This window comes from Sinohyriopsis cumingii, chromosome 3, assembly GCF_028554795.1.
Source record: "Sinohyriopsis cumingii isolate HCF-2022 chromosome 3, ASM2855479v2, whole genome shotgun sequence".
Classification (NCBI taxonomy): domain Eukaryota; kingdom Metazoa; phylum Mollusca; class Bivalvia; order Unionida; family Unionidae; genus Sinohyriopsis; species Sinohyriopsis cumingii.
The window spans coordinates 105,214,973-105,240,410 of NC_142963.1; the positions used below are offsets into that span (position 1 = coordinate 105,214,973).

Genomic DNA, 25,438 nt, shown 5'->3' on the forward strand with positions numbered 1-25,438 from the left:
ACTAAAAAAAAGTACTACAGTATGTATTTAGATATTTTTTATTCATTATTTAACCTGTATTGTGTAGAAATACCAAGCCTCGTGTGTAAACTCCGGTCTGTGAAACAGCTGGAGATTGATTTTTGTTATAATCATCGTCCATACAATGTAACATATTTTGTGGTGCTCTGTTAATTGATTTTTATTGTATATAATACAATTTCTGCCTGTATGTAAACACGATGAAGCTACCAATCGATTTTTACTAATCACCCCCCCCCTCCCCCGGCGTTAGCACAGTTGCGCAAACTACTGCGCAGAACGACATTTCGTATGCAAATAAGATGTTGTCAACGCCATCTTGATTCGATGCTTTCCTCGCTTGGAAAATCCTTACAAATCGTAGTTTAATAGTGCCATCCAAGGCACTAGTAGGTGTAATTCATATTTTGTAACCTCCAGGATGGCTACATCGGAGGGTAAGCTGTCGACAACGGAGAGGGTTGTAAAAAGTAAGTTATCGGTCGTATTTGTTTATGATGTCCTGTCAATTTACGCCATATTGGATGTCGGCTACAGATATGATGCTAATAATTCAGATTGTTTCCCCTGTTTGGCGAAAGAAATTTATTCGACATATCCCAAACTTTATTCATAATTTAAATTTGATTTGCGAATTCCGCAGAAGTTCAATTTATAGCACTGGGAATGCATAGTTATTTTTTTGCTAAAATTTCTTTAAATTTCACCTGTGTGGCTGTGAACTAGACTGTAGTAATGTATTCGTGTTCTTTTGTATTGCACCTTAATTACTGCTTTCCATATTATGCATCTGCGGTAAAAAGTATCACGCCTTAGTAATTGCTACAGTGGCTGAGTTGACCGTTGTTGGGCAAGGTTAGGGCTTTAACTGCAGAACGAAGCCGAGTCGGGGTTATTATCTTGCAAAAGCTTTTTTAAAAATGTATATTTGATATGTAGAATTTACTGTGACGCGTGCTTTTAGGAAGACTTGGTGATATACAGTCCAAAGTTTTGCAGATTTGTGATACATTGCATATACATAATGAAGAGTTTCCGAGACCATACGTCTTTTCATCATCTGTCATTTATTATCTGCAGTGTTGCACTTGGGTTGAGCGGCCAGGATAGGTATTTTATGTGTCCTGTGGGGGGGGGGGGGGTTGTTTAGTTTAGAGTGACACTGACACTTTTAAATGAGTAGAATGGTCCTTGTACTCACTCAAGATAAGCAGTGTAAATTGTGATAACATTACCTCCATTTTACACACTTCAGAGATTCAACGGAACCTTTAAATAATATTCTCACACCATCCCAATTGTGTGTACCCCCTTACCAATTTTTAAAACAGAAAGCATTAAAGATGCACGAAACTTAATAATTTCATATAAGTTCGAACCTGATTTTCGCCAGGGAATCCCAGACAGTTGAATCAAATGAGTTTCTTTAGCAGCATTGTAGCCACATTTGCTTGGGCCAGTCTTTTTTTAAAGTAAGAGATGCGATGTTGTTACCATCATAGAAAATCTCAGTAATTCTATAAATTTTGAATTACATCTTTTGAACACATGTATACATGAGTTCCTCATATCTATTTGTTCACTTTGTTTTAGAAATATTATAACTAGGCATTGCAAAAATTTGATGCAGATGAGTTTTGACTGAAATAGACTACTCTAAACCAGAAATGGACAGCAGCAGTCTGTATGTTTACATCTGGAGCTTTTATTTGTCTGAAACATCATCAAGTCAACAGTGTTGTGGACCCCTTGGTCACAGGTTAGAAGTTATAAATCAGACTGAAATGACTATTGAGTTTTGTGAATATTTTATATCCTTGATGCTTTTCATTTTTAAAATTGGTAGATGGATACAGATAAATGGGGTGTGTGCAAAATACTATAGATGGAGCATAGTACGATTGTTTGTGCCCCTCCTTCATGGATCGGGTCCTAAAAACATTCCAATATGTATCAGTGGAGCAGCTGGGTGTGATTTACATCTGGGTTTTTTTTTCTTTCTTTTCCTCAGGAGTTTGTCAGAAGCTTTGAAGATACTGCTAACATGTATGTCCTTTAACAAATCATAACAATATTGCTGAATTTCACCATGGAAACAGGAACAAAATAGTGTTTATATTCTTAATATGAAATTTTGTTGGATCACCTGCCGTAATTAGTTAATCAAATTCCGTTTTCAGCATTGTTTTTTTTTTTTTGTTGTTGAGAAATATAAGGAGATTGTATCCTTGGTTGGATGTAGACTTTGGTTTTAATAAGGTGTGCATTGAATAACATTACCATAGAATATCCAAATATGGATTTGGAAAGTGAATATCCACAAGACTCTTGTGTTATCTGTTGTGGTGGTAAAAGTGCAGCTAGTGTAATCATACCAATATATTTTACCATATATATAGACAAAATAACATGTCAGAAGCCAAACATCCATGAAAAAACGTGACTTGTACACTAGATCTTTATTTGTGTCATCTGTTGATCTTTGATGGATTGAAATCAGTGGTGTCATACACATCATGATACATAGTACATAAAATGATGTGTATCACTATCATCAGAGTCTGTTATAGAACTGACAGTGAGAAGACATGACCCCTCATCATTTGAAGTATAAAATTTTCTAACTTTATGAGAGATTTAATGAAGGCATAGTGGTAGGAATTGAAAATATTAGCCTTATTTTGGACATTTTGTTGATTTTGATACAATTGTTCAGACATTGGCATGAATGCAGAAATTGAAACCACAATTAGACCCAGGATGAAGACTTAAATATATTGATCCATCAGTGCAGGATGCATTGCAATATACCAAATTTTAAATTAAAATTGCTTCTCATATGTACAGTCTGATTTATTGTTTGTGCATTTTATCAGTTATCATGGGGTTGATTAAATCACTTGTCCCTCCTACGTTTTCACTTGCCACAAAATTTAAATCTTGTGCCTAGGTTCGCTGAGATATATGGTGTATAAGGTCAAATAAAAAATACCCTTTTTTCCTAATCTATCTTAAAAGCAAACTCTGAAAAAAATATTTATTTCTTCAAAGAGCTCAATTATTTTTTTTATTTTTTTTTGTTATTGTCAGGGTATCTTGTTTACTTTCTTGCTCAGCATGATTGCATCACTACTTCCATCAAGAATGGAAATATTTGTAATGGAATTCAGGTTTTAAGACGTTCTCTCGAGACCTGATCAACTGACCAAATAAGTACTCTTGCCTAATTCTATTATAATTAGCAGCAAGTTAAAAATCATTTTCCTACTGGAGTGCACAGTGCATTTTTTTAATCACAAAATGGTTTTCCGTATTTTGCAATGGGGTAAGCTGTGTTAAAGAAAGCACTTGTTTGATTTGTTTTTGATTTCATTCTCCATTTTAAAATGGTTTTTCAAATGGAGTGCTAGCAACTCTGGAATTGTCTGCTCATGCTAGTTGGTGTCATGCATATGCTGTACTGCACAGGCACTATGAGGTCCAAAATTGTCTTGAGGTACGATTATTTAAATCCTGAATTTGTCAATTCCATGGTTTGATTTCCAGCCTGTTGCAGTTTTTGGATATTGTTTTCACCAAGTGCTAAACCTCTTTCCTGCAGAGCTGATAAATATAAGCCAAAAATAAACTCGTTTTATCCAAATAGAATAAAGATCGCCTCATGAGAAATAAATTTACTAAGTTGATTTGTGACAAAAATTTAAAATGCAGATCTAGGTAAGTAGCAAAACATATGTACCATTTTTCTCGCAGTTTTCTGTAATTATGGCATATAATATATTGATTGTTCTTTTTGTACTGTGATTACGCTTTTTGCCACTTATATGCTTATACCTCTCTTGGGGGATGGCATGTGTGAACCTACAACAAAGCAGTTCAGGTTCACATTTAATACAAATTCCCTTTGATCAGGTACCTGGGCATTCGATTGTGATCGATGGTTACCATAAAGAAGTTTCTTAAAAGCTTGGCATCTCTGACGTCATTGTAAGACATTGGAGATCATAGCAGCACAGGAGTGGATTGGGCAAGTTATATCCAGTGATCTTGATTACATCATTCAGGACGTATCTACTTGGCTTAAACACGTAAGGTTTTTCAGATATAGAAATACTGAAATAGGATTTCTTACCGTTTAAAACCTGCTGTTTCAGCTGTTGCTGGTAGATTCCAAGGCCAAGGATGATTGATCACCTAGATAGAAAAATTTAATACTCAGGCCCCGTCAATTCCTTTACATGAAACATATTAGAAAATATTAATAGCAGAATCCCCACACTGAGAAATGTGAAACTATGGCTTGGGTGATAAACTTGATAAAATTAAGACCTTATGGTTTTGTATAGATGTCTTCTAGACTATTACTAAACAGTTTATGACATTTCTATTTCAGGCGTGGCTTTCCCACCCAGCCATCGACTGACAATGAGTGAAGTTTTTGATTCCAAAGGAAAACCAAAGCCAGAGGTTCTGAAGCAACATTTCATTCTGGAAGGCAGAGTCACAGAGGATGTGGCATTACGAATTATCAATGAAGGAGCTGCCCTTTTGAGGCAGGAAAAGACGATGCTGGACATAGAGGCTCCAGTCACAGGTGACTGCTGAAACTCGTGTTTTTTTTCACTTTTAAAATGTGGAAGGGGTCTATAGTGTCAACCTTTTCTGTACAGCCTTGGTTCAGTTTTGTGGGGCATTTATGTTACATTACCAACATTATAAGCATTTGTTAAAGAAGGGCCAGTTATTTTTTTTTTTTTTTTTTTTAAAGGGTTCTTACCACCAGTATTAGGAAGGGATACAAACTGAGAGCTTTATATATCTGTCACTCCAGTTTTCTTGTAATTATTTTGGACACTGCAAGTCCCAATGTCTGCTAAGTTGTGGATGCATCAAGGTGAGTCATAATATTTTGCTTTTTCATGATTTTGTTTGCAGGGTTCCCTAGCTGTCAGGAAATTGGGGATGGGGGTGGTCAGGAGAAAGAATTTATTTCTGAATGGAAAAATGCCATTCAGCTTTGCATATTGATTATAGTTGGGTGAAAATGGAAAATTTCAGTTGCCACTTGATTACAGAAAAAAGTTTTAACTGAATTGCTTGCAGGAGACATATTTGTATAGTCAATCCAAGCATTAAGTCCGTGCTGTCCAACCCTTTTGACACAACGAGCCTCTGAAAAATGCTTTTCTTGAAGCAGAGGGCCGCAGCAGAAAACTGAAAAGCAATGACTATATAGCTGCTTGAGCTCTGGCGGGCCATTTAAAATCAGGCCACGGGTTGGACCGCACTGACTTAAGTAGTGACCAGCCAAGAAGATTGGTTACCTCAAAATGAGCTTCGTGAAGACCACTCTAGCATCACATTTTGCCAACAAGTGAGTTGTCCATGCTGTGTGATCTCATTGAGTTGAAGATAAAGATAATAAAGCTTACCTCCCCAGTTCTTCTTTTGATATGTAAAAATGTATTTTTGTTTATTATTGGTAATTCACATTTGAAATTAAAACATTAAGCATTGTTATTATTAGTAACATTGATGCCACTCCCAACCACAGCCCACCTGTGCGGTGAATTTTACTATAGACCTTGCTAAATTTATAGAATTCATTCTGGAATTTTCAGTATAGAATCCTATGCTTTTGGGCATTATTGCATTAAATATCAAGCACAAAGTTTCATTACATCTAAAGTACACGTTGGGGTGTTTGTTAACATTTAAGATGTGCCCCCACCCGAGTCATGCATATTAGGGTACGTGTCCTGCATTATATGACTTAATACATGGGCACGGACCTGACGTAAATTGAGTTTTGTTTTTACAGTTTGAGTAGTTCTTTTTCAATCAAAACAGTAAAACCTCTTGTGAGAGGCCACCCATTCTGCCAACATAAAGCAGAATTGAGACAGGTGGTTTCATACATACAGGTTTGTGCGAAGTTCCTAAGGTTGAAATACAAAAACTGACTAGGAAGGAAAAATGTACATGTAGTTACTATCAGTAGTTCTTGTTTTAAAGAAAGAGCATTCATTCATCTTTGAATAATTTTATGTAGCAACAAAGCTGTACATCTGTCATAAAATGTCTCTCACATTTGTATTTGAAGATCACATATACACGTATTAGCATCTGAATTGCAACATTAGCTAAGGTAACGGTAATTGTTATTTAACCTGGCCATAAGTTAACTTCACTAGCTCATAAACTTAAATGTAGGATAAGAAATGCACAGTTCATGGATGCAGAAATTTTGTAAAAATAAAATTGAAAAAAACAAACAGGTTGTCCATGGACAAGTAAATTAAAATTTTATTTCTTTGTTTGAAAAACCCAAATGTCCATATTTACATAGTCTGAAAGAATAGTGGAAGATGGGCCTGTTAAAATATTTATTTTTAAGCTGCACCATTTAAATTGCATGCAGTATGGATCTCTGACGTGTAAAATATACTGTACTGTAGAGTCAACAAATCTAACAAGACTGCATTCTTGGTCCATACATGCTGAATCAGTACTAGCATCTCACAGAATTTATATACATTTAGCTCTAGACATTTTATCCTTGACATTTTCATTGGTACATCTGATAAGCTGTTGATGAAATCAATGCATGCAGTTCTTTTGACATGATCATTTCCAAGTTCAGCTCAATTTTTTAATTTAAACCTGAGAAAGAAATTCATTGTCTGAAAAAGATTTTCTCTGCTATGTCTTAACTTGTTAACGGCTTTTTGTAATGCTTGGTTTGACTAGCATTTTACTTACTGATCACTATGTACAAGTCACCTACAAATTTTACTCAAATTTGGCCTTTTCTTTAAAATTATTTAAACTGATATGTATTGTGCTTTGCACTTTCTTGGGGTGTGCTGACAGTGTGTCAGAGGTCTCAGAATGCTTAGTCCTGCGTCAGCCATCTGCTGACTGGTAAAATATGTTGGTCAATTTATCACTTTCGATATGATGATACTTAGAGTGAAATTATTAAGTGGCCGAAGTACCCCATATGTGCATGTTGTCGTCATAAAAGTAGATTAAAAGAACATGATGCAGTAGCCGGGGGGCAAGTTCATTAGCTTCAGCTAGCTGCTGAGTGGTGGGAAAATGTGCTCATATTTACAACTGAATTCAGAGACAGACAGACTCTGAGATCTACATGTGTTCTTTATAGGAAAAAGAAATGTATTGCACAGAAATCGACGTTTACTTCGGAATATTCCAAACTTTGCCGTGCATTCAGTCATCAAATACCTATTTACATTATGCTTTTTTGCACAGTGGGCCACAAATGTTAGCATTGGGCTTGGTGGCAGAGATGATGTGAGGAAGCACATTGTTAGCAAAAAGCTCATAAAGGTTGGGAAACTTCATGAAGACAGATTTTTTGAGTGTTGTGATATTTTAGATTGAGAGATTGACATATATCATAGTTTGCTCGAGTTCACAGTTTTCTGCACATACGCCAACACCATTAATCGTTCACCGTTCGATGTTTCATCTTCTGGATTAATACCATTTAGTAATTAAGCTACACTGCAGTTAAAATGTTTTCACCTCCAAGGAAAAAAGATTTTTATTCCACAGAAAGTGAAGTATAGATCGTTGTTCAGTCATCATGCATCGATATACATTATGCTTTTTGCACAGTAGTGTGCTGAGAATTTTACAATTGGGAATATGCACAAGGGCTGGTATTGATGCTTATAATTTACCTGTCGTATATGTACCATATAATATTATTATTTTAAGTACATGTATGAAAGATAAATTGTAAGCAACGAAATGAGCCATTAGAGGTACGTGGCAGAACGATGTGGAACAGCACACTCCCCTTCCACGCAGATTTCAGTTTTGGAGTATTTTAAGCCACATACTCGAGTCCTGCATGCTGCCAGTGCTGAATCAATGTTTGTGAGCTTTTTTGTTAAACATAACCTCTCTTTCTGAGTTGGAGATCAGTGACAGTGAAAGATTATTTCCTATTGTGAGGAAAAATATGACAAACTTTAAGTGTCTCCTTATTAATTTTAATAATAATGGACCTGGTTGTGTCCACTGAGTCCAATTGCTTCAGATTGGGCAATTAAAGTCCCATTTTGCTCTTGTTCTTCCAAGTTGCAGTGTGAATTTTTCGCAAGAATTTTGTGGAATTGTAATTTCTTGTTTATGTGATTATCCATATCTGCGACCTCGCACAATGACATGCCTTTCAGATTGGGTTCCATTGATGGATGCAAGTCTTAAGATTGATCTGCATGCAGCACTCATTAATTTTGAAAAGAATCCATCATAAGTTTCTTTCCATAGTTCTTTTTTTCTCTCTGTGTCATCAGAAAGAAAAGTTTCACATTTTTTCATTTCTTTTTAGTGACAAGTACTTTAGTCAGGTTTACAGTAAAACAACTGACACAACATGTATGACAATTTAGGAAACTGGTAGTCAATCTCATTTTTTCTTTTGTTAAAACAGTTTTTACTTTTTCAGTAGACATGGTTACAAACGATTAGATAAAAGTCAGTGGTGTTTGCCTCAGTTCTTGTGTTATGGTTTTTTCATAGCAGTGTTATTTAGAACAGTCTGCACTTTGCCTGCGGACAGTTCTAAACAGTGGTTGCAAGGAGAAAACCAAAGCAGTTGCATTTATCTATTTTTGGGATGAAGTCATTTATAGTAACATCAGATTGCATATTTTACAAAAGTTGTGGCCGCTGGTTGCATTCTGCAGGTGTTTGATTGTGTTTTTTTTTTTTATAAATCAATCCATGCATTATTATTGTGATCAGTAAGGACAGATGGTCGTTCATAGCCAAGGTTGCTCAACACCAGTCCTGTGGTGTACATCTGATCTTTTCATAGGGCACCACGTCTGCTACCTTCTAAATTTTGGAGAGATGCAACATTTAGAGGAAGAAATGAAAATAATGGTACATAATGCACTAATTCTATTATAAAAATTAGATAATGTTATTTTCTTCAACAGTTATGGTCTGCACCATATCATATTTACCTTGGACACTTGCATTGTAGCAGTTATGGTTTTATCATGATCTTAGATAACTCAAGAAAACATTAACATCTTTTTTCTTTATATTTGAATAACCTGAAATGAGCTGCACAATGGAATTCTCCATTCAGGATTGCTGGCTGACTTGTTTAACTCTAATCTACCAGAATTTATTCCAGTAAATGAAAGATTTTTTAAAACTACTTTCACCAGCTAATAAACCAAGAATTAAATGAAAACTTATTTTCTCATTGACATTTTTTCCTGGAACGGACAAATTGTAAGTAGTTAATTTATTTGTAAATATTCCATTGGATAGTATAATTGTATTATTACTCAGTCTTTTTTTTAAAAAAAAGTGGAACTCAGACTCACCACAAACTTTCGTTGGAACAGACTTGGAAAATACACACTGACTTAATTAATGAACAAAGAGAATTTGGTCTATTGTAGCCCGAAAAGCATGAGTTGACTTATAATTGTGTATACTTGGAATTACTTTCCATCTTTCAGTTTTATCACCTTTTGTGACTTTGGCTATTGCTAGCACTAGCAAAGACATGGATGGACATCCACTAATGAATTTTTTTTCCTGATGAAATGCACACCAAAGCATGTGTGCTGTATTGAGATTTTGGGGTATATAGGACAAAATGGGGGAGGGGGTCACAAGCCCATGCTCAATGTGTAACATGCTGATTTACTGTTGATTACCCCAGCAAGCCTGCGCTAAGAAGTTTCATTGAGAGATCGCTGTGGGCACTGAGTTATCTACATCTTTGTCAAGTGATTTTTGTCAAAAAGTGAAATGTCATTATTTTAAATTACCCATGATGGGAAATTGAGCAAATTCAGACTATAGACTAACACAAGAGAACAAATTGCGAAGAAAGATTTAAAGGTTTGACTGAAAATACATTTACCAAAGCCTCCTCTTTGAGAGAGATGTATGCAGAAGTGCTCAAGACATGTGACTACATATAATTTATAGAAAACACTTTTTACTCTAATAACCACTTTTACTTCACTAGGGGTTGGCGTGTATGTCTTTGTGCTGGACATTCCATCCTTTGATTTGGAAAACTGACAAGTGTTTCTTTTGTTAGATTCATCTTTTTGTTTCAGTAGAAAATTCTGATTGTTAAATCTCTTTTTCAGTATGTGGTGACATACATGGCCAGTTCTACGATCTTATGAAATTGTTTGAAGTAGGTGGCCCACCAGCAACAACTCGGTACCTTTTTTTGGGAGACTATGTGGACCGAGGCTATTTTAGTATTGAGGTAATATATAATCAAATTATAATACAATTTACAAAAAAAAAAATTCATAATTTTTTTTCTTTTGTCTGTTGTGCTTTTTGTTGAAATGCAAGATAACAATGCAGATGCTGTTTTCATTATTGGCATCAACAAAGTGTTGAGATGTTTTTGTGCAAGCTGACAGCTCACAAGCTTATTGTGGGAATTACATGCAACTTACTATGCTTCATATCTAGTGAGTGGAGAATCCATTTTGCTATTTGTTTTTTTAGCAGTGCTGAAAGAAAATTCTTTTCATGCACAGGCCTGGGGCTGGTGACTCGAAAGAAAAAACCCCAGATCTGACTTGATATTTAGTGTCCCCAAAAGGGCCCAAATATATACTTTTATTTGCCACAGAACATTGCAATTGCTGTATTAAATATGAAAGGAAATGACTTGTATCTTTATTAAGATCTCAAAATATTTCACATAAAGCAGTTTTCCTCCAGGTCCTGCTATCTAATGGTCCAGTTGCTCAGTCGGCATCTGAAGCATGTCTTGTTTTATACAGTTTATGATTACACTTTTGATGTTGTTCAAAGATACTGAATAAAATGTTTAACCAGTGTTGCATTACTCTAGAGTTTCTGCCAAAATCATTTTGCTTTTTATCTTGGCTGCTCCAAAGGATGGCAGATTATTAACCAAGGATTCAGAAACCATCATGGACCACCTTTGGTCCCTTTATTAGTTTAAACACCTTAATAATATTCCTAGACTCTTCAGTTTACAACGAAAAGGTAATCAGTTAATATCCTCTTGAGGTCACATGTTAGCCTTAATCAACTTACCAGACCTGTACACCCTCCGTATTTTTCCGTATTTAGTATGGGGAAAATATATCAAATATGGAAATATGACCTCAAGAGCTAAATCCAATTTCGTGCGAGGTAAAATACGGAAAAATTTTCTTTGGCAAGTATGGAAAAAAAGGAAAGGAAATAAGTATGAAAGTAAAGCAATAGCAATCTGCCGTAGTTATAGTCTGACTATACATCCCCGTTTGTTTGTACCCCTCTACAGATTTCAATGATGGAAGCCTTTAATGTGATAAAAAGTGCAAGGAACTTAGTAGTCATTCATTGATATACAATTTCTAAAGTAGAGTGTCCAAAGATCATCATCGTCTGCGCATTTCACGCTGAACTGAAGTTTTCAATATATTAGATGGACATGCTTGAGATATATTTCCAGTTCCGGGACAAGTCCATTTCTAGCAGATTGGTGTGTCCATGACTACCGATGTACATACATATGTCTGCTTCCGATATTTACAATGTCAAATCAAGCAAAGAAAAATTATGACAGCAAATTTGCCTTTCACGTGGATTTAAAAAGTGGTTTAATTTCTATGTTCATGTGTGCAAAGGCATATAATTTCAAACTCTCAACTTAATGGTAATTTACGGAATTATCTGGCAGTTGCCGAATAGGATCAAGTACGTCATTATGTTGTCTGAAAGAAATAAACTAGCCCACACTGTATGCAATATGACGCCATGTTAGTATGGAAAGTTTATTAAGCATGAAAGGTGCACTGGATGCCTGTATTAGTGTCATTCTGGTCACAGTCAGGATAAAAATTATGAATCAGTGATTCGGTTGACTTAGTTCTGTGCACTTTTTATCACGTTAAAACGTTTTCATTATTGAAATTGGTAGGGGGGTACAAACAACCGGGGATGTATAGTCATAGCTCTCAGACTCTATTAAATAGAAGGGTCGTGTGCAAAATGCTCTGCAATGGCACATTGTATCTATGAGGAAGAGAGTGACTGAAGAACAATTAACTTCAATCAAAGACGCAAAGCGACGAGTACAGCAGTTTCTCACATCATACAGCATTTCATTCCCGCACAAAGGGCAATAGTTATGCCTTCTGCAAACTGTGAAACTAATATATCAGTTAGGAGTGGTGGCAGGAATGACGTCTCTTGCCACAAAAAATTGGAGAAGCATAAAGTGATTAACCATTCCCCACCGTAATGCCCATTGTGAGAGAGACTTCTCTACAGTGCACAAGAACAGAACAGAGCATCAGTGGGAAGCATTGTTGCTTTTTAAATCAAAACCTGGTCATCCATTTGAATCCCAATGCCAGCACTCATTTGAACAACTACAGAAGTTGAAAAGCGCCTACAATGAATTGAATAAGACGAGTCAGTGAGCCTCATTCCAGCATGTAGCATTGAACTTGACACTGCTTTGTTGTAACCTTCAGCATCTAAGCTCAACAATGATGTTTCAAATATTGTAAATATGCAATATTTTGCATCATTTTATGCAGTAAGGATCATTGTTTGTATTGTCAGTTTGGTTACAGGATGTAATAAAGATGTGTTGGTAATGTTGTGTGTTACTGTTGGTGTGCACTTGTGAAGAATACTGAAAGGTGACATGAAATACTGAAAATATTGAAATGCATTGTAAGGAGGTGCACATCTCTGGCTTACTTAGCTACACATCATAGCACTGGTTGCAACGACTGCAGGAACAGTTCCACTCTCAGCAGGCTAGTTCTGATTGGATTATATGTGTGGATAGAATGTGTAAAAATAACCATTTTGTTTTTTCTTTCTTTTTTACTTTGTTTTGTAAATTTAAAAAAAATTGGATTTTATCAGAAGTAGATTTTAACTATAAAACTGAGGTAGACTTCCTTAAAAATGGTATTTTCGTGCTTCGAATGGTGGAATTGTGTGTAACAAGACGAGTGAGCACTAATTATAGCTAATCTGGACGGTCAGTTCCCCATTCAAAGTTCACATGCTTTCGATAAAAGTACGGTATGGTGATGATCTTCTTAAGGGTATGGTGTTATACATGGGGATAAATGTTAATAATTTACATGATATTTCAAGAGCTTGAAGTAAAATTCGTCTGCAAAGTTTTCTCAAGTAAATTTGATTTTTTTCTTCTGATGAGCCTGATGGGCACTTGCTTGGAACACAGGGAATGCTGACCAGAAAGAGGCCCCTGGCATGGGGATATTGAATCGTGGAACACTCAGAAAAGCTTGTGGGATGGTCTGTTGGCCATCTGTTATTCGTTTGTTTGATAGCACTAGTTTGTTATCCCTACTTCTCATAAACTGCTTTGAGGATTACCAAACTTCATACACATTCATCAATGGTCTAGTTGAGGGGCTTCCAACTTTTCTTTGGCTGGGGGCCAAAAGAGATAAAATAAGCAGGATTGCCAGCCGCATGAGCAAGAACAATTCCTTATCACTAATTATGCATATTAAAATGCATAATATCAAAAGGACTGCCTATCTATCCTGTGAACGATGGGTTGGATGCACCTGGTCCAGTTAGTCCTAAATGGTGCTGCTTTGACATCCAATATGGCCATCTCATTAGTCATCTTGGAAAAAAATCTTTATAACTCCTCCTCAGTGGAAGGTCATGTCAGTAGGTCATTTTCACTGTAAGTCAGCTAACCTACCTTAGTGAAAATTAATATTGCCATGAGGTTTTCAGCCGAAGACTAATTGTGATATCAGGGGGCCCCGAGTGGTCTAAAGCGCTTTCCGTCACAGATCACTGCCATCTCACCTCTATCTGCATGGGATCGAGTTTCAGATTCGGCTAATGTGGGTATGTGAGAAAGCTTGCCAGTAGCTTCTCGTGGGTCGGTGGTTCTTTCCGGGGTTTTCCCGGATTCTTCCTCCACCATTAATACTGGCTGCCATGTATAGCCTATCGTGTGGTGAAAAATGGCATTAAACCCTACAACAACTACAACTTGTGATATCTAGTTGGTCTTGATTGATAATGGTGCTGATGTTCAATATGGCCACCATAGCGGTCATCTTGAAAATGCTGATAATGGAAAGTCATTTTGGCATGGGGTTTTCACCAGAAAACTTCTCATCATGTATAGTTGGTCCAAAAGAAAATGGTGTCGATCTGATGTCCAATATGGCCACAACATCAGCCATTTTGAAAATATTGTCATCACTAACAAGTAACTTTTTTGTTATAAACAGTGGAGAAGTGAGTGAAAAATAAGTATAAATTCACAGATAAATGTATTGAATTGAAATGTGAATATAGTCTCTACTGTGGACAAAATCAAACTTTTTTGTTTGATTTGCTACAAATTATGCTATACCCATGTTTAAGAGAGTTAACGGTAGTTAAGTTTCTAGAGCTTTGGAATTGTAATCCAAGGGTGATGGGTTTAATACCTGACCAGGCCAGCTTAGCTCAACTGCCCCTCTGTCCTTGTGGAAAGGCCCTTTGCTCCCATTTCCTTGGCATGATATTGCAGATAAGGAGTTAATGTGAAATAAAAGAGTGCTGAACATTCATTTTATAATGTATTGGGAAAATATAGAGGGAAAAATATTAAGATTGGGATCATAGGTCATGATCATGGTGACAAAAAAAATCTTCATGACGGAACTTTACATTCGTAAGTAAATTATAATTCCAACTTTACACAAGGCCTGTGGCTTGCACCCAGTAAATTAAAGACCTAGAGTGTGGACAGAGATTATAGCTTCAGAAGCATATTTTAAGAAGAAAATAAACAAAAAAAATGTCTGATTTCTATTAATTTATATAACATCTAATCTAATGTTATGTTTGATAGTTTCTTTCTTCTTTTCCTAGTTTCGTATCTTTTATGCCCTGGAACTGGTGACAATATCTTACTATGAAGATTACTTTTGTCTTAACTTATGTTTTGAATGACAGTGTTTACTATGGCAACTAATGTTGACTTGAACTTGTAGGATCAAGCTGTTTCAGGTTGAGGTTTTATCTCTCTGTGTGGGTTCGAGTCTTGGATTCAGCCAATGTGGGTATGTGGGAAAGCTTGCCAGTAGCTTCTTGTGGGTTGGTGGTTCTTTCTGGGGTGTTCCCGGGTTATTCCTTTACCATTAACTCATTCGGCCCCGATCCTGTCTGTAGGCATGATCCGGTTTCTGCATTCATTGGCCGATCCCGCCTGTAGTCGTGAATTGTTTACTGCATTCAGTGGCCGATCCCGTCTCCAGGCGTGATGAATGTGTGTTAGATACAAAGTCTCTGGTTAGAAATGGTTTATTCCAAGAACTAAACAACTATTAAACCAATCTGAAATGATTTGACTTTCATTTGTGGAAATTTGAATTGTTCAGAAGCAAAAGGCTAAAGTTTGAGAGCGGTTTAACTACACGTGTTCTGTTCATGAAAAATCGTAAATGATGGGGGTTGGAAGAGTGATTTTTGATGAGAGCAAAAATGTGGAGTTTCTCGGGTTTGATCTTGAAATTATTGAGCAGGCTGATGAAAAATATGTTCAGCAGTTGAATATTTTGTGAGATTTAGATTTGGACATAGAAGTTTCTGAGATTGAATCGTCCAAAGATGATGATGCTGACAGCGATGATGACGGAGTTCTTGCGGATAAACGTTGCACATAAGTTTGTAAATACTGTATAAATAAGTTGTGAAAGACTTCGACAAGTAGGGAAAAAATTACATCAATGTGTCGACAAATTCATTTGAAATAAATGGTGAAAATTTCGTGGATTTTGTTTGGATATAAGAAGAGAAATTAAAGTAACAGTGAATGTATGTGCACGATGTTTTCAAACAGGTAAAAACTATGGGGCACAAGCAGCTAGACACAGCTTTGTGCTTCTGAGGCATATCAGCAGAGATACTGAAAACAGCGCTGGGGCCGAATGAGTTAATACTGGCTGCCATGTATAGCCTATTGAGTGCTGAAAAATGGCATTAAACCCCACAACAAGAAGTTGAGATTTTGCTGTCATTTGCCTTACGCCAATATTTCCTTTTTATTCCTGGACACAGCAGAGTGTTCATTTGAGGTTTTAAGTGTCCTTTGACATCTCCAAATATTTGCTATATCCAGTTCAATAATAAACATATATTCTTCACCTTTTTTCAAAAATGTTATTCTGGTTATTAGTCTCGATAGTTAATTATTTCTTTTATTTTTCTCTTAACAGTGTGTTTTATACCTCTGGGCATTGAAAATACTGTATCCAAGTACATTTTTCCTGTTACGAGGTAACCATGAATGTAGGCATCTTACAGAATATTTCACCTTTAAACAAGAATGTAAGTAACATTTCTTCATCCTTAAATTTGATTCGTTTTTATATGCCTGCTTTAGGTTGAGCCTATTATGCTATGATCAGGGTTCCCACGCTATTGGGGAAAAGTCGGGAGAAATGATTTTAAAAAATTCACAACCGTGAAAAGTCGCTGAATTTTCCAAATATTGACAAAAATTGTGGAAAATAAGGAATTTTCCTCTACAACGTGACGCCCGAAACAATTACATAATTGAGTTGTAACTGAAATTATTGGGTTCTAACCAGAATATTTGGAGGTAGCAGTATGGATCATTTGGGTGCTTGCCATAAATATATTTGTTGAGACGATCCAAACGCTTTTTTGTGGAAGGTATGAAAACCAGTCTAACATCACAAAAGGCCAACATTGTGACATTAAAACAAAGCCGCTTAGCGGATGGGCTAGCAAACTTTAATATTGTTAAATCGAGTTATTCCTGGATGAAATCAATATAAAAATTATTTATTTTCTCAGAAATTACGAGAGTATTAAAATCATGTCTTTAATCTGCTGAAAGACAAAACTAATACTTTGATGAAATTTGAGCTGGTACTATCGATTTCGATAGCATGTCGCATGAGCACACATAATCTTACCACCGTCATTTTCAAATATTGTAGAAAAAAATATTAAATGAAAGTCGTTTACTGGTTTTAATAAAATTACAAAAACGAAAGAGCACAAAATTCTCTATTTATTCTGAGACTTACTTCAGGGTTTTGTTGTATCACATGACTATCACGTTGACATGTCCTCTCTCACACAGGGAGCATACAGAGCAGTAACCAGACTACTCCGCATGCTGAATCAGACTGGCCAAGTTTCTTGTAGTTGTTCTTGAACTAAATATGTTGAGAATGATATATTCTTTCAGGTTTTCACAAAAGGTATCAGACTCTAATACACCACTCCCTCGATAACTCGCGCACATCGGGGTCCAGAAACATCGACCGCACTATAAGCGAGGGGCGAATTATTGAGGGACCTATAAAATAAGCCCAAAACCAATAAAGTGATTGACGACATAACGGAAAAATAAGGGGGGAGGGGTAGACAGATTATACTGTTGAATACTCACTTTATAATCGTTCTGAGATTAACTGTTAATAAATATCTCTTCATAACGGTGTACTTTATTATTTTCTCATAGAACATTAAAAATTTCAGGATAAATTACAGTATATTGAGGCGATCATCGAAAACATTATTCCACGTGGTTTCCGTTCGCTGAACATGTGTACCACTTCACACATTGTGTACTACGTCACTAAGTTTTATGTTGAATTGTATGCAATCTAGTTTTATTGTTTGAGCCAAATTAGAAGTTTTTTATACACAAAAGATCGACTCTTTTCGAGAAACAGTGTCGATCGAACGATAGATAGATTTGAATGCGATAGAAGTAAAATGGAAAAAAAAAAAAAAAAACAAGAGTTAATCAGTACTGACATATTTAATTGGTCTACAAATTTAAAACAACGTAAATTAGAACAAGTTAATACTTGCCGTTTGTGCCACGCTTGACAAATATCAATTCACTTTTTGAAAAAATCAGTTAATTTTTTTTGTGTGTGTTACTCCTTGGTTTCTCTGCCGCCGAGCAAAATCCCTCTGATTTCTCAACTGCATGAGCTTTACGTGGTCAACATTTTGTGTATCCAGCCAGCTTATGGCAATATCAATCACTAAATATCAGTATATTATCTCACTCGGCCGCCAAGTCAAAGCATTTGAACTAGCCGCCTAGTTGTTGCATCATGTTCTTTTTTTTTTTTAATGTACTCTTATGAAATAGCAACAGTACATCAAAGAGTCTTTCAGTCACTGAATTCTGTCATTGTAAATATCAGCACAGTAAACTGATCAACACCTTTTCCCACAAAGCAGGTGGCTGAAACAGGACCGGCAAATCTTTGAAATTTCCCGCGCACCTATTACATGCGTACGGAAGACTCCAGCCTCAGTGATTTTCTGCGTCCAAGATCAAAAATTGGCGTCCAAATACGCATAATTAAGCGTTTTCGAGATCTCTGAAATTAATTCTTCTCTATGGATTATATTTTTACGGGCATTAATCACCATTTTCGATGATAAAACGAGCAATGTATCAAGGTTTAATTTATCAGTTCTTATCGTAATTTTTTTCATGTTCAGCATATTTTAAAGATATTTTAAATACATTTTGTCTGGAAAAAATCGGGAGCCAAGACGGACACCGCGTTATAAGCGGGATCGCGAGTTATCCGGGCGCGAGTTATCGAGGGAGTGGTGTATAATTTAAATTTTGTACAGCAACATTAAAAAGGAGTTTGTTGTTGATATCACTGTCTGTTGGACTTTCACTGTCGTTGTTTGAGATTTGAGAAGTCAAGTGACTATTACGCAAACGGCGAGTACCAGGTCAGGTTTCATCTATGCTGAGTTTCATCTAGTATTTCAGCGGATTAAAGACATAACAATTATAATACTTTACCTTTTTGAGAAAATAAATAATTTTCCTATCGATTTCATGCAGGTATAAGTTGATGTAACCTAGTTTAAATTTGCTATTCCCACTGGTAAGCTATCTTACAGTGGTGACAGATTCCATATTTTTTATATGTAATTGCTCTGAACCCACACTCCATCCAAAATGTCCAAATGTGAAAAATGGGGTTGGAATATTCGGCGGAAATCCGGATTAGAAATGTTTTGAAGCTCTGAGCTGAACTTTGGTGCAGAACTATTACAGTGACATGTAGCTTGAAGCATTGGTTTCAGATCTTAAATGGAACGCAGGAGAAATTGGAAATTGTCGTCGCATTTATTATATATTAAGAAACGCTAAGAGCCCATGTATCAATACAGTTTTGGTGACTGGTTTATTGAACTACAAGAAGACAAGTTGATTTTACAGAAAATTCAGTCCTTGTTTATACAACAGTATATAATTTTGAAGGTCTTTTGTCAAAATTTAAATCAACCCTTTTGTAAATGTCTTTAAATGATGGAATTTTTAACCAAATTGTCTTAAAGAGTTTAGGTTGGTTGAAAAATCTTGTTTGAGATTTTATTGGCACATAATTTCAGGGTTAAACTTTTTTTGTTACAAGGTAAGATTCAAATACTTTGGATTTATTGGGGGGGTTTTCATACTGTGATATGAAATGTTTACTTTGTATAACATGCACACATTTTGTTCTAAAATTCTTTTGAATTAAAGGTTTGAAAGGAAACAAAATAATTTATGCTTATTATGTTGTTTCCTTGTAGCAACATAATGCAGGTCAGCAAAGTAAAGTTAGAATTTGTATTCTGTACATTGAAATGGCTTTAAATGCCAATTTATGGGAATATAGTCAAATTGTTTTGTGTGACTAGTTTTGTACATGATCATCTTTTCTGATATATATATGTTTTGGAGAGTCTTGAATAAGAAACATCTTCATATACGGCAAATGCATGTTTATAATCCAAACTGTTCTTTAATTCCAGTCATAATGGTCATTTGTTAACCTTGAAAATTAATTTCATCCTGGAAAAGACATGGATATTTGTATCAGCACATTTCTTTTTACAGAAGGACTTCGTGTGATGTCTAGTTTGGTCTGAAATGGAAATGGTGTACACCTCTTAGCCATTATGGTCACTAGGCCAGCCATCTTGAACATCTCAGTTTTGTTTCTCCAAAATAGGAAGTTGTATTAGACTGGGTTTTTCAACAGAAGACTTTCTTTAATGTCTTATTTATTAGTCATAAATTAAAATAGTGCTCATCTGATGTTGAATGTGGACACCATAGCAGACCTGCTAACCCGTACGATTTGACCCTAAGTCTTACAGAAATGGTTCTTAAAATACAGACTTAAGGAATAAAGCAAGAATAGTATTGTTGTAAAATCTGGATACAGGCTTGTCCTTGTTTGTTTCTAATAATGGATTTCATATAAGATTAAGTGGAGTTGGCCCAGGGAACCAGACTAATTACTTTAGATAATAAAACAAGGAAAGAAAAAACAAACAAAATGATATCTTCATGTCACAGAGTTATTGAATTTTATTAAATTTAGCACATGGTTACTGTTTGTTGACCATGATGATGTTTACTGTCCAGCTGATCCAGAATCATAAATAACTTGTCTAGAGTCTGGGTACCAGAATCTATTGGGTCCATTAACAACTAGTCTGAATCATAGTCCAAATAGCATTCTCATCCTTTGAATCGTCATCAATGGCAGTAAAAGAACTAGTCTCCTAAGATGTAGCTTTGGTATCCTGCCCATGAAATTAGGTCTGTAGAAAGATGAGTTCCAGCATTGGAATACTGGAACTGAATCAAATATACCAACATCAGCAGAATGCAGCTGAAAATCCGACAGCATTGTTATGGACTTAGCTTGCATTCTTTTTCTTACTATGCCATAGCACTTGCTGGAGGCATTTGCCATAACCTTGTGGTATGCCTTTTCAATGTCCATGGCACTATCAAATTAGTTGCACCACCTCCATTGAGATGTTGCCCTCGACACTTCGTCTTTTTGGATCACAGTAAAAACCTCACTTAGAGGCAGAGACCCTCCTTAAAGATCTCCCGTCCGTGGCAATTCGAGACCCAAAAGATCAACATTACTCGTCTCTCACATCCTCATGGTCCATTGAAACATGACCAGGAATCATGTCCATCATGATTTCCCCAGAGGGCTTTTTTAGGAAAGTTATTCAAAAGGATGCATTCCTAGTCAAGGAAGCTGCCCTAATTTAAGTCTCTTACCATCAGTAGCCGAGATATGGTCCCTGGAGTGACCTTGGAAGTTTGTGGGCTCCTCCATTATCTCATGGACAGTGGAAAAGGGGCAGCAGCCATAGGATTTGCTCTCTCACCAGTCATGCATCCCATTTCCAAGTAATTCTGTAAATGCTTGACTGGCCCTCTTGTCAGAGGCCTGGTCAAGCTTGTTAGATTTGATGGGTCCTCTGTAATATCTGTAGAATAAAGGAAGGGTACGAATTTCACTTCTGGATTATCCTCCTGGCAAGTACATCCCTCCTTCCATGCACACCAATCAACAGAGGAGTTTACTGTAGAGGGAGTTAAATGACCATTCTCTGGATTTGCCTGGTAGCAGAAAGTTTTGACCGATATTATTTTTCCCTTAACCATTTCATCACTAAGTAACTTTGGGGGCATAGAGTCCTCAACACTAAGTAACTTTGGAGTTGTAAAGCAAAATGACTTAAGGATTTTGAAATAACACAACATTGCCAATTTTAAAGATATCTGGCTGGATTAGGTGTCAAAATCAAGGTTAAAAATCAAATTTTATGACTATTTGACTAAAATGTGCATATCTGTTACAACTGTTAAAATACAGGTGCAAACAGGTAACACAACAGGTATAATACAAGTAATTATCTATTTACTTCTTAGAAAACTTAGACAGTTCCCTAAACTTGTTCAATTGACCCTAGATGTACTCATGAATAATTCCAGTAGCAACACAAGTCTTTCTTTCAGGTACATATGACAGGTAGAAATTAAAATTCCATAAAATGCCTTAATTTCATCCAAGGTGAGATCGGTCCACACCTGTATCACCTCTGGCACATTTGATCGTCGCATTCAAATTCGTTAGATTGACAATGTTTCCAAAAACTTCATCTGAATAGAATATTTGAAAATATTCCAAAGCTCTCCTGGAGCGATCTAACACTCAGGTGGGTCCAACTCTCTCAGAAAACTGAAACAAATCTCTTTGGTTTTCCAACTTCGTCCAAACAAAATTACGTGGAGCGTACACTTTCTCTGGTTCAAAACCTTCAAAGTTCTCTTCATCATCATCACTGTCACCCACAAGCGCATTCCATTGCCTCTCCAGATGCCTTCTCTCATTTTCATCCAACTTTACTAGGCCAAAATTGGTAAAATCCTCTGATAATTCAAAATCTAACACTTCACTCAAATTTCACCATTCGGAAAACTCATTAAAAGTGCCTACTTTGTTCGATATTTCTAGTTGTATACAAGCTGAACTCGCGAGATAATCAAATATAATATCTACATTACAAGTAGGAAGTTATTAGAGGTATCTCAAAATTTATATAGTCTGGTATTATAACGCTAGAGAGGAACACTGCCCCAGACTGGAAAACCGATCCATAGTGATGAAAGGGTTAAACAGGATTCTTCAGAAAGAATCATGTAAGCTGAAGATTTCAGCTTCAGCTGAGAATGTTATAAGGCCTGGCAATTCAAGTAGTTTCCATCTCTCAAGATGCTTACTTCACATGATAAATTTTACTTCCTCACAGGAAGTACTTTGGTACTGTCTGGAGTGGGATGCTTACCAGCTTATTACTAAATTGCTTGGCCTTGCCTCTATCCACAGAGACTGCCCTGGGTGGCAAAATGGTCAAAGGTACATGCCTTTACAGATCTTGACATCTTGCCTGTGCACACAAGGGTTTGAGGTAGTTGTCGCAGAATAGTCCTGCATCATTTGATAGCAGAACCAGTTTTCAGGTGGGGAGAAGGCTAGTTGTTGACTTTTTTCCCAATGAGACCCAACAATAAGCTCCCTTTTCATGTTTAACTAATATAACTTGTGGCTCAATGTGACAGTAGCCCTGATGCCCTGGCAACTAGTTCATTGGTTGCTTCTTCCTGTTCTTCAATGACCCTAGTGGCTTGCCACTGAGAAGTGATCTTTACAACACTCATGTTATGACTCTTGTCATAAACTAAGTAACAGAAAGAAGCAAAATCAAGAAATTTTGTAAAACTTTACAAATAATTTAATTATCAGTGTTATCAGATGAACACATAAGAGGAACTTGCAATATTTTGAATTGAATCCAAAATAATCCTTGAAATAAATAGTTGAAAAGCATCAAATGTTCAGAATGAATTTCAGATCCTCAAATGGACTGGTCTGCCAACAGTCCTGATGTATTAAAATGGCATTGTCCAGAACTCCTTTTAAAAATTAACAATAGTCCCATGATAAAATTTTAGTCCAATGAACACTTTGTAATTCCAATAAGTAATCCTAACTAATGTCTCGAATTATCTAAAACATCTTAAACCAAGGTCCATAGGGGATCTTGAAAAGCTTTGAAAAATGAATTGTTCCCTCAGGACCTTGAAAATACCTTGAAAATTCAAAAATATTGTCTGGGTACCTTGAAAAGTCTTGATTTTCATGAAACCAAAAGGAATTAATAAATAGTTTTCGTTTTACAGAATTAAATAAAAATGAAAAGGGAAAGAAAAAAATTCTCTTGCTAAGTTTGAAATGGAATGGAAATTTTTCCACAGCTGGCTGCCGCACAGTTCTACATTTTGAACTTCTGATTGTACGAAGCCCGGATGTAGCAGTGGTTTAAATTTGAATCATTTGCTTCGACATTCCAACTTCGGTAGCTAGATGAAAACAAACATAAAGTTTGGATTATAAGATCTTTCTGCAAATCATGTCAGAAGGATATTGATTTGCATGCAGTGGGAGAGAGTGCTCCACGGTCACATGCAGCCCCCCCCCCCAGCAAAACAAGAATCCTTTAGCATGAAATCAATTTTCACAAATGAGGTACGTCTTTGAACAGATTCAAGTTTTAAAATAGAAACTGTATATATTCTTAATTTGGGATTGAGTGGAGATAGGACAGATGATAATTACAATGAACAAGATAAATATACAATACAGCTCCGCTGAGAGAAATATTAATATATCTGATATGAAATAGTAGAAAATATCCATAAGCTGGTTTTAAATTAGGGATAATATAAAAAACAAATATCTTTACTTTTTTGTTTATGGGGATAAGTGAGGAAGAAAGGAAGGTACTGAAAAAGACATTGAGACAACGACAGCTGCTGCTGATGGCTATGCATTGAAAGCAATGATCCATAGGAAAATTTCCTTCATCACAACATCAAAATAATTTGAGGAAAAGTGAAAAAGACAAAATCGCTAAACTTGGAGCTCTTGAAAAACAGCTTGATGACATGCTAACAAGAACTGAAAAATTCACTCAAAAATATTTTGGACTTTGTAAATAGTGTAGTGTAGAGAGAGAGAGAGAGTAAAATGAACATGTAGTGTAGACAGAGTAAAATGAACTTTGTTCAATTACTACGTTATTCTAATGCCCAGATGTAATATGTTTAATATTCATGGGAAAGATATCAATGATCATACAACTGACTTCATGTTGTATTTCATTTTTTAAAAATAAGTTTGAATGAAATGTTCCTCGTATGGAGTAATAGTAAGTATTAATTTGTGTTTACATAGTTTCCTTTATATATCCTTTAAAATTAATGCAATAATGCACCTTGAAAAATATGATTTTAAACCTTGATAAAACCTTGAAATTTTTGAAAGAAATATGCTATTAACCCTGTTAAACACGTCTACAGACTGATTTAACATAAGTAACAAGAATCAGAAATAGTAATGAATCCAAAATTGAAATTAATCTGATTGCTCTGTTCTCTGCTTATATGCATATTTGAGAGTATATTATGACTACATGTCACAATATACTTTGTGGCAGATCTTGCTACTCAATCTATTATTTAAAATACCGATTCATGTAACCTAACCCATTCAGTGGGAAATAACTTGATTCTTCTAAGAATCCACTTGACCGATTGCCCAGTGGGAAATAATCCCAAACTTGTAAAAAGGTCATACTATTAATATTATCATTAATGGTTGTAAACAACTGTCAACAACTATTTATGGATTTATGTAATCCAATATGCAATAATGCACCTTGCTTAAATCTTAAATTAGTATTTTATACCTATACAGAAAAATTAACTGTCCAGTATCTTCACTGTAGATGATCATTACAATATATGGTTATGAATAAAAGCTACACATAATACAGACACAATCTGATACCAAGAGTTTAAAAAAAGTATAGATAGACATTACATTTCTCGAGTTCTCCACCTTCAAGCCTGACTCGTTTGAAATGCCCTATCTCATCAGGACCAGTTGTCAGATAAGGATGCTAAATGCATTACTTG

At 35.8% G+C, this 25,438-nt stretch overlaps 1 protein-coding gene across 3 annotated transcripts in view; it reads left to right on the forward strand.

The window, feature by feature from the left end:
- Positions 1-321: 321 nt before the first annotated feature.
- The window catches only part of LOC149803464 (protein phosphatase 3 catalytic subunit alpha-like), a 104,833-nt gene continuing 79,716 nt past the window's right edge, over positions 322-25,438 (forward strand). For all 3 annotated transcript variants that reach the window (XM_089953172.1, XM_089953173.1, XM_089953174.1), the window contains exons 1-4: positions 322-491; positions 4,415-4,615; positions 10,182-10,306; positions 16,293-16,404. In XM_089953172.1, the coding sequence (XP_089809298.1) occupies positions 443-491; positions 4,415-4,615; positions 10,182-10,306; positions 16,293-16,404 (487 nt within the window). In that variant the 5' untranslated portion in view covers positions 322-442. The remainder of the gene's footprint in view (positions 492-4,414; positions 4,616-10,181; positions 10,307-16,292; positions 16,405-25,438) is intronic.